At 40.8% G+C, this 16260-nt stretch overlaps 1 protein-coding gene across 2 annotated transcripts in view; it reads left to right on the top strand.

Annotated features, from left to right (window-relative positions):
- Window positions 1-16260, top strand: part of SLC10A7 (solute carrier family 10 member 7) — a 222689-nt gene that overhangs the window by 26157 nt on the left and 180272 nt on the right. For both annotated transcript variants that reach the window (XM_056562846.1, XM_056562845.1), the window contains exon 2: window positions 10076-10158. Coding sequence is in view for 1 of the 2 variants with exons in the window: in XM_056562845.1 (XP_056418820.1) it covers window positions 10076-10158 (83 nt within the window). In the remaining variant the exon portion in view is untranslated. The remainder of the gene's footprint in view (window positions 1-10075; window positions 10159-16260) is intronic.

Below are 16260 nucleotides of genomic sequence, written 5' to 3' on the forward strand. Positions count from 1 at the left end.
CACTTTACCCCTTGTTACGTTCCCCGAGGGGTCTAGTTTCCAAAATGGTATGCCATGTGTTTTTTTTTTTTTTTTGCTGTTCTGGCACCATAGGGGCTTCCTAAAGGTGACATGCCCCCCAAAAACCATTTGTCCTTCCCTTCTGAGCCCTCTACTGCGCCCGCCGAACACTTTACTTGGACATATGAGGTATGTGCTTACGCGAGAGAAATTGGGTTTCAAATACAAGTAAAAATGTTCTCCTTTTTTACCCCTTGCAAAAATTGGGTCTACAAGAACATGCGAGTGTAAAAAATGAAGATTGTGAATTTTCTCCCTCACTTTGCTGCTATTCCTGTGAAACACCTAAAGGGTTAAAACGCTGACTGAATGTCATTTTGAATACTTTGGGGGGTGCAGTTTTTAGAATGGGGTCATTTGTGGGGTATTTCTAATATGAAGACCCTTCAAATCCACTTCAGAACTGAACTGGTCACTGAAAAATAGTGAGTTTGAAAATGTTGTGAAAAATGTGAAAATTGCTACTGAACTTTATAGCTCACTGGTGTCTTCCAAAAATAAAAACTCATACATTTTATGATGCAAACATAAAGTAGACATATTGTGTATGTGAACCAAATTTTTTTTTATTTGTAATATCCATTTTCCTTACAAGCAGAGAGCTTCAAAGTTAGAAAAATGCAAAATTTTCAATTATTTCATCAAATTTTGAGATTTTTCACCAAGAAAGGATGCAAGTTACCACAAAAATTTACCACTATATTAAAGTAGAATATGTCACGAAAAAACAGTCTCAGAATCAGAATGATAACTAAAAGCATTCCAGAGTTATTCATGTTTATAGTGACAGTGGTCAGAATTGCAAAAAATGGCCGAGTCCTTAAGGTGAAAAAGGGCTAAGTCCTTAAGGGGTTAAAGGGGTACTCCGCTGCTCAGCGTTTAGTACAAACTTTTCCGAAAGCTGGAGCCGACGCCTGGAGCTCGTGACATCATATCCCCGCCCCCCCCATGACGTCTCACCCAACCTCCTCAATGCAAGTCTATGGGAGGGGGTGGGGTGTGACGTCATGAGAGTTGGAGATTGCCGAAGGCAGTGCTCCGGCTTTGCCATAGAGTTGTATTGAGGGGGCGTGTCAGCCGCCGCTTCGTGCCGTGGTAAACACGCCCCCTTCCTGCGGGCTGTCGGGGCCCCATACAGGAGATGTCTGGTCTGGACCCCCGCGATCTGAAACTTATCCCCTATCCTCAGGATAGGGGATAAGTTTTTCAGCACTGGACTACTCCTTTTAATGCCTCAACATAGGGCTTGACTGTGAGTTTAAAAAAAATAAATAAATAAAAAATAATGTTAAAAAGCAATCCAGGTTTTTTTTTTTTTTGTTGTTGTTGCTCATTTCATGCACACTCACCATCACTAGTTATACATTATCTTTTGTTTTATTCCATCACTGCTGGATCTATGTGTTTCATTACTCTAAAGTGGTCATGTGATCACACGTTTGACTGAAAATAGGTACTGTGACCAAATTTAAATGACATAGACAGTTGTGTTACAAATCCCTCTATAAGTGGGGAAACAAGTCAGGATGATACCTAGCGAGGACTTGGCGGGACAAAAAGTCAGCCTTGTACATCCCTTCTCTGCAATTAGGATGTTCCTGGCATTCACTGTTAGTGCCTACTCGTCGGCTCAGTGTTTGAGATGTGGAAGCCCCCCCGGACACAGTGTCCCACATTTGGTTGTGTCCCTTGCTTAGGCCCTTCTGGGACAAGTTTATTCTCCTTATTCACATGATATCTGGTATCTTCCTATCATATACCCCGGAACCGTTACTCCTCTTAATTCTTAATTCCATCCAGAATGCTTGCTTATTTTATGTTAACGACATCTTGCACTGCCATACCGAGATGGAAGGATACCTAGCTCACTTCTCTGTTGGAATAGTACACTAAAATACACCACCTCCATAGAGTTGAGGAGCTACTGGCGGACTCAAATGGTCAGATCACTTTTCAATGCCAGGGTATCACCTCTCCAATTAACTTAGTGCCTGATAGATATTTTTTTTTCTTCTATTGGTTGGTCGCACTGTGGCGGGAATCCCAGTCAGGTAGGATAAAATAAGGTCTCCTTGGCCCTGGTTTCTTCCTCTGTCCTGGTTGGTGTATGGTTTAATTTGTTAAAATGTTGTTTGTTTAATGGGCAGTGCCCCAGCAGCTCGTCTATTGCCCGTTTTCTCTGATAGCATGGACTGTTTCTCGCTCAGAAATCTATCTGTTTGCTTACTACTTGACTGATCTGTTATCTTGTCTGCTGAGCTGTGACACGTTTGACATTTTACTGCAAGTTATGTACTATGCCTATCCTTGTTTTACCTTCCCTTCCCCCCTTCTTTCTTTCTTTACCTCATTTTTTTTCAATAATTATCAATAAAAGTTTTTAGATATGAATAAAAAGTTACTGTGCTTAATATGACTAACAGGATGTCAGACATTGTTTTTGATTTCCTATGGATTACAGAATGACCTAATCTCCTTCTTTTAGCTTCCAGACCCCTTTTTTACCTCTCCCAGCTCCATCTGCTATCTCTATGGGATCAGGATATATAGTAGGTCATACTCGTTGGCCCTGATTTACTATTGTAAACCCGGTCTATTTTGTCTGGTTGTGCGCCAGATTTTCCACCAGAATTGAAAAAAACAGACCAGCTCTCCATTTTACTGAGAGAACCCGAAAGGGGCGTGGTCGTCATGAAAAGGGGGTGTGGTCTCCAAAAAGAGGTGTGTCCCTGGATTTTTTCAAAAAATCCCAACATATTTACTAAGGTTTCCACTGAAAATGTGGTAGATTTGAGCTGAGGAAAACCCCACAGCTCAGGGCATGTTTGTGTTAAAAAAAATAAATAAAAAAACCTAGGGAAAAGTGCAAAATGTAAGGAGACCTTAGTAAATACCGTGAAAAAATACTTGTAGGGAATGAAAACCCACAAAGAAAACCACTCCACTCTCAGGGTCAATGTGTTTTTTTGCTGCTTTTTTTCGTTTTTTGCTGTGCTTTTCCCCAAAGCATGGAAAAAATTTAGATATTGTACTGTAATTGCGCAATATAATAAAAAGTGTAATTTTTTTTTTTACCACTTGTGGAAAATCATTGCAAAAATTGCTGAAATGCAGTAAAAATTCTAAATGTAAACACAGCCTAAAGACATCACATCTTCATAAAACTCTGCAATTGTAATTATTGTCAAATCACTTTTTCCTCATGGCAATATTTCTCTAAAAGAGGCACTTGACACCAAACCACTTATGAGTCTGCGTTGGTGACCTCCAGAACTAGTAGCCTGATGAAGTGACCAGCTACAATAAGCAAACGCCCCTGGAAACCGTTCATGGGAAATGTAGGCAGCAAAAGGGCTCATTCTGAAATTTCAGCAAAAAAATTACATTCGGAAATTCTCCCATTGTTTTTAAAAGATCTGCATAGGAAATTTATATTCTAGACGCCACTGAAAGAATGAACATGTTCATTCTTTCAGCAGAATCCATTCGAAAATGCATTGACATCTATTGGAGACGGCATGTTTCTGAATGGTTGTACTGCTGGCTTGTTCTGTCTGTGTACGGCACCTCCTCATAAAATTGAGTATAAAAAAAAAAAAAAAAAAAAGATTTTTGGTTACAAATGGCGATCTACCCCCCTGAAGAGGTTATGCTGAGATGGGCACAAAACTATATTTATTTAATATTAGTAATGTTAGTTAATATTAGTTAACTGTTAATTGTTCTGTGCTCGTTGCCTCCATATGTTGTCCTGCTGGATCTGTAGTATTTGATGGGTAAAAAGATTGTAAAATACGATTGCAGCTTTGGCCACGAGACGTGACAGTAAGAATATTTCTTTAACAGAAGATTTCTTTATGTGACAATGGGGGAGATTTATCAAAGGATTTAGACTGGTTTTTCCTGTCTAAATTTGTCGCACAGAAAGTCGCAGTCTAAATATCTGCGACTTTTGCTGTAGAGGATTTTTAGAACATGATGCATGCAAGTCTATTTTAATTGGAAAATGCATTGGTGCTGAATTTATCAAGTGCGACTTTTGTGCGACAAGTCGCATCTGCCCAAAATACGCTGAAATGTCAGACCATGTTGGAGCAGGTCTAAATGCAGTTTAAGCTGTAGACCCTGAAGTCTGAGCACAGAATTTATCAAGGGCTGTGAGACCTTTGATAAATTAGGAGCACAATAGACAGGAGACTACCACATACGCTGGTCTATAAGCATACCCAGAATAGACTAGATTAGTAAATGTCCCCCAATGTGTTTCTGGCCCAGACCGGCAGACAGACTTTGCAGCCGTTGTATTTATCTCTGAGTTGTATTTATCTCTTTTAGTGGATTCAGTTGTATTGGGCGACTACTTTCCTACAGTCACACACTGCAATCAAGACTAAGAACAAATATCTTAGAATAAAAGCACACAGTATATTGTAGAACTTTTTATTAATATAGTGATTAGACTTTATTTACATATAACTGGAAAATAGCTTAGAAAAGGATTATCCAGAGACGTTATAACAAATAAACATTTCAGCATCAATCATTGCTCCCGATGCATCATTCTCTTTTGCTCACTACCCCATTTTGTCTCTTCTCCTTGCTTCTGTAAACAGTATTAAAGCTACATTTCCCAGAAGTCCTTGCTTTCTCAGCCCAGTGTCTAAACCAAGGCCGTCCTACATCATTGCAGGGGACCAATGTGCCGTCAGATCAGAGCATTGCTTACAAAAGATGACAATTAAGGTCCCTGAGCCAAGACAAAGTATCATGTGATCTCTGTCTCGTGCAAGGGTGTTTGGGAAATAGGAGTTGAAGAGAACACAGGATGGCAGGTTTTAATTCACTTCCTGACGGTCACTGAATATTCATGATGGGAAAGAGGGCCAGTACAGGTAATAGGTGTATATTAGAATACAGTTTGTCTGACCATGAGGGGACAAAAAAAAAAAAAAGCTATCCAGAATACCCCTTTAACTTGTTAATGCAAACACCACATACATGCACGTCATTTTGGTGTTAAGTAAGGAGTGAGTGTAGAAGTAGGGAATGTGCACAATGCTACATGCCGCTGCAGTCAATAGTGATCATCAACATCTAGGGCAGTGGTCTCCAACCTGCGGACCTCCAGATGTGGCAAAACTACAACTCCCAGCGTTTGCTGTCCGGGCATGCTGGAAGTTGTAGTTTTGCAACATCTGGAGGTCTGCAGGTTGGAGACCACTGATCTAGGGGATTACGTGCCAGATGCCACACCTTTCAGGTCTCCAATTGATAGCAGCCAGGGGCTTTTGCAGGATTGCTATTATATTCTTCCTTACCAGTGAAATGACAGTATTCTGTAATACATAAGTATTGCAGTGAATTTAAAAAAATATCATGTGATCATATAGTGAAGCCTCTCCCCAAAAAGAAAAAGTTTTTCAAAATCCAAAAAAAACTATTACATCTATATCACCCCCTTTTCTTTTAAATAAAATTTAAACTCCAAAAATATTGATGATTTGGATTATTTATCCTGCATAATGAGCGGCATAAACTAAAAATTTCAATTTTGGCATACATTATTTTCTTAGTCACTTTACATCCCACTTTTTAAAAATGATTAAAAAGTCTGATCTACCCCAAAATGTTCCACATGCAAAAAACAGACCCTTGAATTACATTTTATAGTAAAATGAAGGGTACCATTTAAAGAGTACCTGTCATCAAACCAAATAACACCCCTCTTGCCCTTAAAAAATACTTTCCGAGGTTTAAAAAGCTGTGTATCATACTTTTCCCCTTGTTCACATTATGAGAGCTCACGGAAGGAGAATGTGGGCGTTCCTCATCAGACACGACATCACTGAGGCCTGCGAGAGCTGTGCCTCGCCATGCCCCGCGTTCACTTCCTGAGTTTGGTCTCCTGCTAGGCTGGGAGGAGACCAAATGAACTGTTTGAGAGGGAACAGAACAGAGCCACCTAGTGGCCGTTTTTTCAATCACATTAAAAACATATAAAGGTTGAGAATTTTAACAGCAAGTACATAGCAAAGTGTCTTATAATACATAAGGAACAATATATTAAAAGTTTAGTTTTGTGACAGGTTCTCTTTAAATTAAACTTGCTCCCGCAAAAAGCAAGCCTCCATACAGCTTGGTTAATATAAAAGAATGTGTTTTTTGAGTCAAAGCCAGAAATGTATTCGTAAGGAATAGGACATATAAAGTAAGGACTCTCTCTTCTCCTCCCTTATGGATCCACTTCTGACTTTGGCTCAAAAACTGCAGTGGCAGTATTCCAAAAACTGCCAGAAAAAAACCAAGTGGAAACTTAGCCTTAGGAGAAGGCAACCCCTATAAGCTGATCAGCTTAGCAAGGGCCTAAACATTTCACTACCTCGAACATTATCACCCAGAAGCTTCATGTATAGATAGGGAAATATATATATGTCTTTAGGCCATTTTCATTGGATAATCAGTTGTCATATATTTTTTTACAGTATTGATTACCACTTTCCATGTCCACCTCATTGATTTCAGTGGCTATCATGTAGAGCTTCATTTCCTAAGGTAGCGCTGCACTAAAATGACTGCCAGATATCCTATACAGATTACACCTGATCACGGGGTGTTCTGGCATCTGGATACTCTGTGACCCACAAAATCAGTTGACTAAAGCACAGAGTCCTTTAAGGAGTACAGTTATACCCTTAGCCTCTGAGCTTGATGGAGAAAATACGAAAGAAGCCAAAAAATAAATAGCCGGAGTATTATAATGTTGGATGTGGTCGTGTGATGGCAGCTGGGTGCACGGACAGTGAACCTTTCTATCTGTGTCATGAACTGAATTAACCGACAGTCATTTCATGCTTATATAGATGGACCTGCACTGTGACCTTCTTGTGGACGGCCGGCTGTCCTTTTTCATCCAGTCATTTCATATAGCGGTTGCTATACAAGTGAGAATAAAACACGGGCAAAGTCTTTTCAGTGCTGCTGTGCGCCAATGACTAAGTTTCCCCAGTGAGCTGCAACATGACTAGATCCAGAAAATAATCCTAGCTGTCACTTTCCACTGCGCTGAAGGACTCACTGACCTGCATCGTGAGGTCTCCCGTCTTATTTCAGCAGTGGGGAGGATTTCCTCTGCTCGGAACATATCAATACAACTCAGAAAATGTGTTGACAAATATTCAAATAGTTGTCTTAGGCTGCAGCGGAGATGTCATGCAGCACATTGCTGTAGGCTTTATACATGTCCATAATCTGCCAACAAATAACCAAGAAATAAGTTCACCCTCCATAGCCTTCCATTTATTTAAATGAGAAACATGCATTTATTCATCAAGAATCTGTCTGCCAATTGTATCTCGCAGTAAAAGTGGACAAGGTATCATTTCGGATTAATGTTTGCAGAAAGTTACTCTTAGTTTGCACTTTATTATGTTCACAGTTTCCAGCTAATCACCTGCTGCTGTTATTACTGGGAATAATTCCTTTTGAGTTCACTGTAAAAAATGGCTTTATGTAGCATTTATTTTTATTTTTAGTTTAAATACATATTTAGCAAAGGCAGATAATAGAGGTACAATGTAACAGTGTCCCATTCATCCGGCACTACTAGTACCCTAGGGAGTGCAGCAACGGGCCAGAGGAGAAGACAGGTGCTCCGGATCCCCGCTGGACAGCCAGGCGGTGCTCTGAGTAATGCGTGTATACGATAAGTATAGCGAAGCAGAAGAAAAGACTCGGCAACTCACCACTGCTGTAGAACACGTGGACTTTATTCCATATAGCGGACCATGACACAGTCCATCTTAGGAAAGGGAGGTGCAGGGGGTACAGGTGGGACAGCGCAGTTTCGTGCCGACTGGGCACTTCCTCAAGCCACACAAACCAAAGCAAATAATAGTGGGTTCAACCAAAATTAATCATATGGGTGCTACCAGTGCTTATATCAAGAATACACGGTAACATAAGAAAGCATGTAAAGGTGCACACCAATGATATCTTATAAGTACTTTATTAGAAATACATCACAAAAGTAAACCACACATTTAAAAACACTTAAAATAAGGGGACCACAGCCTCCATAAGCCACGGAGGGGAACCCCAGTTGCCTGGAGACTACCCCCCCCCCTCCCCCAAGGGACACCTGCCTAATCCCCATATTGCAATGACCTCAATCCCTCAAGACTTGATAAGCCCCTATGCATAATGAAATAGATACAATATTGCACAATCAATTGCAGCTGCAAGAATATTCACTGATTCAAAATAGTACACGGTCAAAGGAGAGGAAATTATACATCACACTGGAGCGAGTGTCCCCCCAAAAAACAGGTCCCCACGCGTTCCGTCACTCCAAGTGACTTCGTGACTTCTTCAGGGGTGCTTGGAGTGACGGAACGTGCACCTGGTTTTTGGTTAATTCTGGCTGCAGTACCCTTTTAACTGAAGTATTGCTATTTGCCCACCCACTGCGGCACTGCAGAAGGAGAGACGTTCCCTTGCTTGCCTTCACGTTTCATGTGGGAACTAATGCCCTCACTCCTCAGAGCCGAAAACTGGCTGCTCCGTGCACTGAAGCGGATACCCCCCCCCCCCCAAAAAAAAAAATACACATTTTTTTAACCTCTTAAGGACCCATGACGTATGCATACGTCATGGGTCCCGGTCCTGCGATATAACGCGGGGTCACACGGTGACCCCGCATCATATCGCGGCGGGCCCAGTGTCATAGTGAAGCCGGGACCCGCCTCTAATAGCGCGCGGCACTGATCGCTGTGCCGCGCGCTATTAACCCTTTAGCCGCGCGCTCAAAGCTGAGCCGCGCGGCTAAAAACGAAAGTAAAAGTGCCCGGCTAGCTCAGGGTGCTGTTCGGGATCGCCGCGGTATAATCGCGGCATCCCGAACAGCTGTAGCACAGGAGGAGGTCTTCTTACCTTCTCCTGTGCTGTCCGATCGCCGAATGAATGCTTCTAGCCTGAGATCCAGGCTTGAGCATTCAATCGCTGAAAACCCTGATTGATCCATTCCTATGGAGATGGATCAATCAGTGTAATATATCAGTACATGCAATCTTATAGCCCCCTATAGGAGCTATAATATTGCATTAAAAAAGTGTAAAAAAATCATTAACCCTTTCAATTATCCCTTCCCCTAATAACAGTTTGAATTACCCGGCATTTCCAAAAATAAAAAAAACATTATGTAAATAATAATAAAAATAAACATATGTGGTATCGCCGCGTGCGGAAATGTCCGATTTATAAAAATATACCGCTTTTTAAACCGCTTGTTCAATGGCGTACGCGCAAAAAAATTCCAAAGTCCAAAATAGCACATTTTTGATCACTTTTTATACCACAAAAAGTGAATAAAAAGTGATCAAAAAGTCTGATCAGAACAAAAATGGTACCACTAAAAACTTCAGATGACGGCGCAAAAAATGAGTCCTCAAAGCGCCCTGAACACAGAAAAATAAAAAAGTTATAGGGGTCAAAAGATGACCATTTTAAACGTATAAATTTTCCTGCATGTATTCATGATTTTTTTTCGGAAGTGATACAAATTCAAACCTATATAAGTAGGGTATCATTTTAACCGTATGGACCTACAGAATAAAGATAAGGTATCATTTTTGACAAAAAATGTACTGCGTAAAAATAGAAGCCCCCAAAACTTACAAAATAGTGTTTTTTCATCAATTTTGTCGCACATAGATTTTTTTTTCCCGTTTCACCGTAGATTTTTGGGTAAAATGACTAATGTCATTACAAAGTAGAATTAGTGACGCAAAAATTAAGCCATTATATATAATTTTAGGTGAAAATTTTTAAGAGTTATGATTTTTTAAAGTTAAGGAGGAAAAATTGAAAATGAAAAAACGGAAAAAGCCTGGGTCCTTAAGGGGTTAACCATTGTACATTACAAATCTACACATAATGTTATTATCTACATTTTGTAAAAAGAAAAAGTGCCAATGACAGTCCCCATTTAAGTGTTTTTTTTCTTCTTCTTCTCTTTTAGGACCATTGAAGCCAGAAATTACCATAACGTACATTGCTGTGTCTGCTATTTTCTTTAACAGTGGATTGTCCTTAAAAACAGAGGTATTGTATATAAAGTTATTTTCTCAGGATATAATGGACTGTGGACTTGTATGTTGTATTGATAGGGATCTGTTTTATATTGTTAGGAGATTTATTAAAGTGTAAAAATGTGTTATTGTAATGTCATATATGGATAATAACATCATACCGATAAGTAGAGATGAGCAAAGTTACAGTAATTCGATTCGTCATGAACTTCTCGGCTCGGCAGTTGCTGACTTTTCCTGCATAAATTAGTTCAGCTTTCAGGTGCTCCGGTGGGTTGGAAAAGGTGGATACAGTCCTAGGAGACTCTCTCACTGGCTCAAAATTAAATTGTCAGTTCTCCCTGAGCTCAGCCCCAGAATGTGGGGAGACTAACTACTGTTATGTCTCCCATACACAGAACACAGATGAAGAGGGCTCTTTTTGCTAAATATGAAGAACATCCTATAAAGCAACTGCAGTTTAAAGGGCATATTGATTTACTGAATTATTATATTAGTGACTAAATCCATCTGACACAGGAGAGAAAATTAAGATTAAGAGTCTAGGGGCGAGACTTGGAACGTGTAGTCTCTGACCATGCACATGAGCTCTGGGTTTTACATTAATTTGTAAATAGATGAAATTAAGACTTTCACGAAGCGAACATGCAGTCTGCCTCTACTGCGTTTATAGAGGACATTATGAAGCGGATTTTACTAGTGAATCTATATTGAATGATCAGTGTAGGGGGTGGGAGGAAAAAGTGAATCATAAGGTATGAAAGAGGCATTGTTCTTTAATAAGTTCTATTACAAAGTTTCTTATATTCTCTTGGACTATCAGCGTTACTTCAAACAACACTGATCATTTGTCCATGATGTCCATGATTCAGACTATTTACCCAGGTAGCACCAATCTGTAGTAGCTAACAAAAAAAAAAACCAATGGTACAGTTAGAATTCTGCTCTTGTCCGATGCCAACACTTGCTGCCAGCTGTTGGGGCTGTCTGCGGACTAGGCTGCAGTGATGTTTGGTTCATACTGGCTTAGTCTACTCTCTTCTGCAAGATGTTATGTCACTATTGATGCAGCATCATGGTGGCTCAGCTCTGGCAGAATGAAGTAGAGCATTGCATAGGACAGTTTTCGGAAACCTGTAGTGCAAGACTTTTATATATTCCTGTGCCCGGGCCTCAAAAATAAACAAAATAAACTTTAACATACCTTCCTACGTGCCTCTGTTGGTCCGGTACAGGCCTCGCGGTCCAGCAGTGCGAACCTCATTCAACTTCCTGGGGACGGGGACACTGCAGAGCCGTCGGCGTATCACCGGCCGCAGCGATGTCCCGCCCCGGCCAGTGATAGGCTGAACCCACTGTCATGTAAGAAGCCGTCCAGAGCTCCTTACATGACAGTGGGCTCAGCCTATCACCGGCTGGGGCGGGACATCGCTGGGGCCGGTGATACGCCCTCAAGCATTCTGTCACAATTGTTAGAGAGAGCCCCCTTCCCCTCCATGAAATTTTATAACCCCTTTGTGCCATTTCATTACCCCTTTGTGCCATTTCAGAAATTTGCAGGATTTTGTGGGACTGCTGTATGTCCTGTGACCACCCTTTCCTGCCCGCTCGAGACTAAAAACTGCCCACTACCACAACTTTTAAATCTGGTCCCAATGCAGTCCTGTAGTATGGAGTTTTGCAGAGGAGACTTTTAGCAGTTGTTATATTAACATTAAGGGTATATTGACATGCACATATTTTGATGTGCAGGATTTGAAGCCACAGATTTTATGCTGCAGATTTCAATGTTAATGAAATGACTAAAGACCGCTTCAAATCCTGCGCATCAAATATGCGCAGAATACTGTACATGTGAATAGGGTTTTTTTCATATGGGACATTTATGATCTATCCACAGAAGGTGGTGCCCACACCTATCTTTAGATGAAGGACTTCCTGCAATCAGGCTGGAGGGGGCTTATGATGGTGACATAGATCTGGGTCCCAGAGGAGGGGTCTGTGTCTTAGACATTTATTGGATAACCTGTGCTTGTACCATAAGTATCCCAGATGAAAATACCTTTTTAACTTTCAAAATCTTGGTTCTTTTTGTGTAATTAAAGAATAAGTCTCATGCATAAATCACCTTCGGATAGGGGATACGTTTTAGATCGCAGGGTGTCCGAGCGCTAAGGCCCCCCAAGATCTCCCGCCCGAAGCAGAGGCTGCCACGCCCCCTCCATTAAGCTCTATGGGAGAGCCGAAGATTGCAGAACGGCTCTCCTATAGAACTACTGCACAGGCTCCATACAGGAGATTGCGGGGGGGGGGGTGTATGCCCAGTGCTCGGACCCCCGCAATCTAAAACTTATCCCCTATCCTTAGGGTAGGGGATAAGTTTTTTTATGCATGAGACTTATCCTTTAATGCTTAGTAGTCATTTTCCTAGATTAGGGATCCCCACAGTCAACCAGTCACAGGAAGCGGAACGTTTGGGGAGAGTAACTCCTTTAAAGTGTTCCTGTCATTTCAAAACACTTTTCTCAGTGACATGTGAACAGTTTTCTTCAGCTGAAGTCTGTTTTCAGATCCACACTGATTGTTAGGCCGAACTGGGAGAAGTGCATGGCGAAGGGCTTCTCTCCCCAGCTTGCAAAGTCTGTGGAGCACGTCTCCTGCAGTGAGCCCAGCAGAGAAGTACTAAACGGGGTACTCCGGTGGAAATTTTTTAAATAAATCAACTGGTGCCAGAAAATTAACCAGATTTGTAAATGACTTCTATTAAAAAAAAATCTTTACCCTTCCAGTACTTTTGGAAATTCTTTTCTTTTTGAATTTCTTTTTGTCTTGTCCACAGTGCTCTCTGCTGACGCCTCTGTCCGTGTCAGGAACTGTCCAGAGCAGCATAAGTTTGCAATGGGGATTTTCTCCTGCCCTGGACAGTTCCTGATATGGGCATCAGGTGTCAGCAGAGAGCACTGTGGTCAAGACAAGAAAGAGATTAAAAAAAGAAAAGAATTTCCTCTGTTGTATACAGCTGCTAAAAAGTACTGGAAAAGTAAAGATATTTTAATAGAAATAATTTACAAATCTAAGATAAACAAAAGGGCGCGTATGTGCACTCACCGCTCAAAGGAGATAGTTGCGTTTGGAAGTCCGGTTAACGGGGTGCCGGGTCACAGCATAGGCGCAGGTGTGTGGCGCTAACTCCCATTAACCGGACTTCCAGGCGCAACTATCTCCGTTAAACAAAAGGGCACGTACATGCACTCACTGCTCATCTTATATTGATACTTCACACACTTGTATGTGCACCCCGCAGGAGACATTCATATAGGTCGCCGAAGACTTTACTGCAGGTCGTGGAAGGTGAAGTTGCTTCCTGTGTTCTCTCCCTTTTCCTACTATATTTGTTAATTTACATATCTGTTTAACTTTCTGGCACCAGTTGATTTAAAAAATTCTTTCTACTGGAGTACTCCTTTTAAGGCTCATTTTACTAAACACCCAGACCCCAAGTGATCAAAACTTTTGACATGCCTCTGTGATGGGTCAAAGGTTTTTTCTAATGACAGGGATGCTTCTATTTTCACTTTATAATTAAAGGGGTTATCCAGGAAAAAACTTTTTTTTATATATATCAACTGGCTCCAGAAAGTTAAACAGATTTGTAAATTACTTTTATTAAAAAATCTTCATCCTTTCAGTACTCATGAGCTTCTGAAGTTGAGTTGTTCTTTTCTGTCTAAGTTCTCTCTGATGACACCTGTCTCGGGAACCGCCCAGTTTAGAAGCAAATCCCCATAGCAAACCTATTCTACTCTGTGCAGTTCCCGAGACAAGCACAGATGTCAGCAGAGAGCACTGTTGCCAGACAGAAAATAACAACTCAACTTCAGCAGCTGATAATTATTGAAAGAATTAAGCTTTTTTAACCCCTTAAGGACCAAGGACGTACCGGTACGTCCTTGGTCCTGCTCTTCTGATATAACGCGGGGTTACACAGTAACCCCGCGTCATATCATGGCGGGCCCGGCGTCATAGTGAAGCCGGGACCCGCCTCTAATAGCACGCAGCGCCGATCGCGGCGCCGCGCGCTATTAACCCTTTAGCCGCGCGCTCAAAGCTGAGCCGCGCGGCTAAAAGTGAAAGTGAAAGTTCCCGGCTAGCTCAGTCGGGCTGTTCGGGATAGCCGCGGCTAATCACGGCATCCCGAACAGCTGACAGGACAGCGGGAGGGCCCCTTCCTGCCTCCTCGCTGTCCGATCGCCGAATGACTGCTCAGTGCCTGAGATCCAGGCATGAGCAGTCATCCGGCAGAATCGTTGATCACTGGTTTCTTATGAGAAACCAGTGATCAACATAGAAGATCAGTGTGTGCAGTGTTATAGGTCCCTATGGGACCTATAACACTGCAAAAAAAAAGTGAAAAAAAAAAGTGAATAAAGATCATTTAACTCCTCCACTATTAAAAGTTTGAATCACCCCCCTTTTCCAATAAAAAAAAACACAGTGTAAATAAAAATAAAAATAAACATATGTGGTATCACCTCGTGCGTAAATGTCCGAATTATAAAAATATATCATTAATTAAACCGCTCGGTCAATGGCGTGCGCGCAAAAAAATTCCAAAGTCCAAAATAGTGCATTTTTGGTCACTTTTTATATCATTTAAAAATGAATAAAAAGTGATCAATAAGTCCTATCAATGCAAAAATGGTACCGTTAAAAACTTCATATCACGGCGCAAAAAATGAGCGCTCATACCGCCCAATACACGGAAAAATAAAAAAGTTATAGGGGTCAGAAGATGACAATTTTAAACGTATTAATTTTCCTGCATGTAGTTATGATTTTTTCCAGAAGTCCGACAAAATCAAACCTATATAAGTAGGGTATAATTTTAATCGTATGGACCTACAGAATACATATCAGGTGTCATTTTTACCGAAAAATGTACTACGTAGAAACGGAAGCCCCCAAAAGTTACAAAACAGCGTTTTTTTCAATTTTGTCGCACAATGATTTTTTTTCCCGCTTCACCATAGATTTTTGGGCAAAATGACTGACGTCATTACAAAGTAGAATTGGTGGCGCAAAAAATAAGCCATCATATGGATTTTTAGGTGTAAATTTGAAAGAGTTATGATTTTTTAAAGGCAAGGAGCAAAAAACGAAAATGCAAAAACGGAAAAACCTCCGGTCCTTAAGGGGTTAATAGAAGTCATTTACAAATGTGTTTAACTTTCTGGAGCCAGTTGATATAAAAAAAAACAAAAAAAAAAAAAAACGTTTTTTCCTGGAATACCCCTTTAACAGTTTTCTGGACAGTTTCCAGTTCCAGTAGCCTGTGTATGATAAAAATATCTTCTAAGTCTTGCTGTGATAAGCTAGGTTCACGTTTTTGGGGCATAATAAAATAATAAATATAGTCACAATTTTGTGACTATAAACTCTGCCTCAGCAATGTGTTGTATATGCAACATACAGTATATAAAGGCGTTTATAAATTCCTATTCTCCCAGTGCATTTCTGAGCCGTATTCTACATTTCACATCATTCTCTCTAATTTTCTTCTCAATGGGAAATAGTTCTTGAAAAATGTTCAGTTTCCTTCACACCCTACCTCGTCTTGTCACTGCTCAGTCTGTCCTGATCAAATACAGTTTAGTCAACGTGCACTTGATAGTTTGTCCATAGTTTCTAAACTCGCTGCTGACCTGTACATAGATAAGGTTTCCCATAATGTTCATCAGGTGCCAGCATTCCCACACCTCATGCCTTAACATAGGCTTGTAGATCCCGGAGCTTATAGATTAATTATTATGTTGTTTAATTCAATTTACAGCATGTTATGCTTTTCCCCATTGTGGATCGGAGCCATTGAATTCACAAGAGCGTCTTTTTGCAGATAGGCAGCGTGTATGGGAATCTTAATGGGTTTGTATCATACAACAGCTACAAATGAAGCTTGGAGACAAATTGCGTTTATTTATCTGAACATCTCAAGAGGATGGTTATTAAAGCACAGCAAAAACCTCAAAATCCAGCAAATGTAATTCATGTACCAACAGGGAAAATGCGGAATGGAAGACGGTATAATAGATGTCAAACAAGAACCAGTCTAAGAAAT

The sequence above is a fragment of the Hyla sarda genome, chromosome 1 (assembly GCF_029499605.1).
Source record: "Hyla sarda isolate aHylSar1 chromosome 1, aHylSar1.hap1, whole genome shotgun sequence".
Lineage (NCBI taxonomy): Eukaryota > Metazoa > Chordata > Amphibia > Anura > Hylidae > Hyla > Hyla sarda.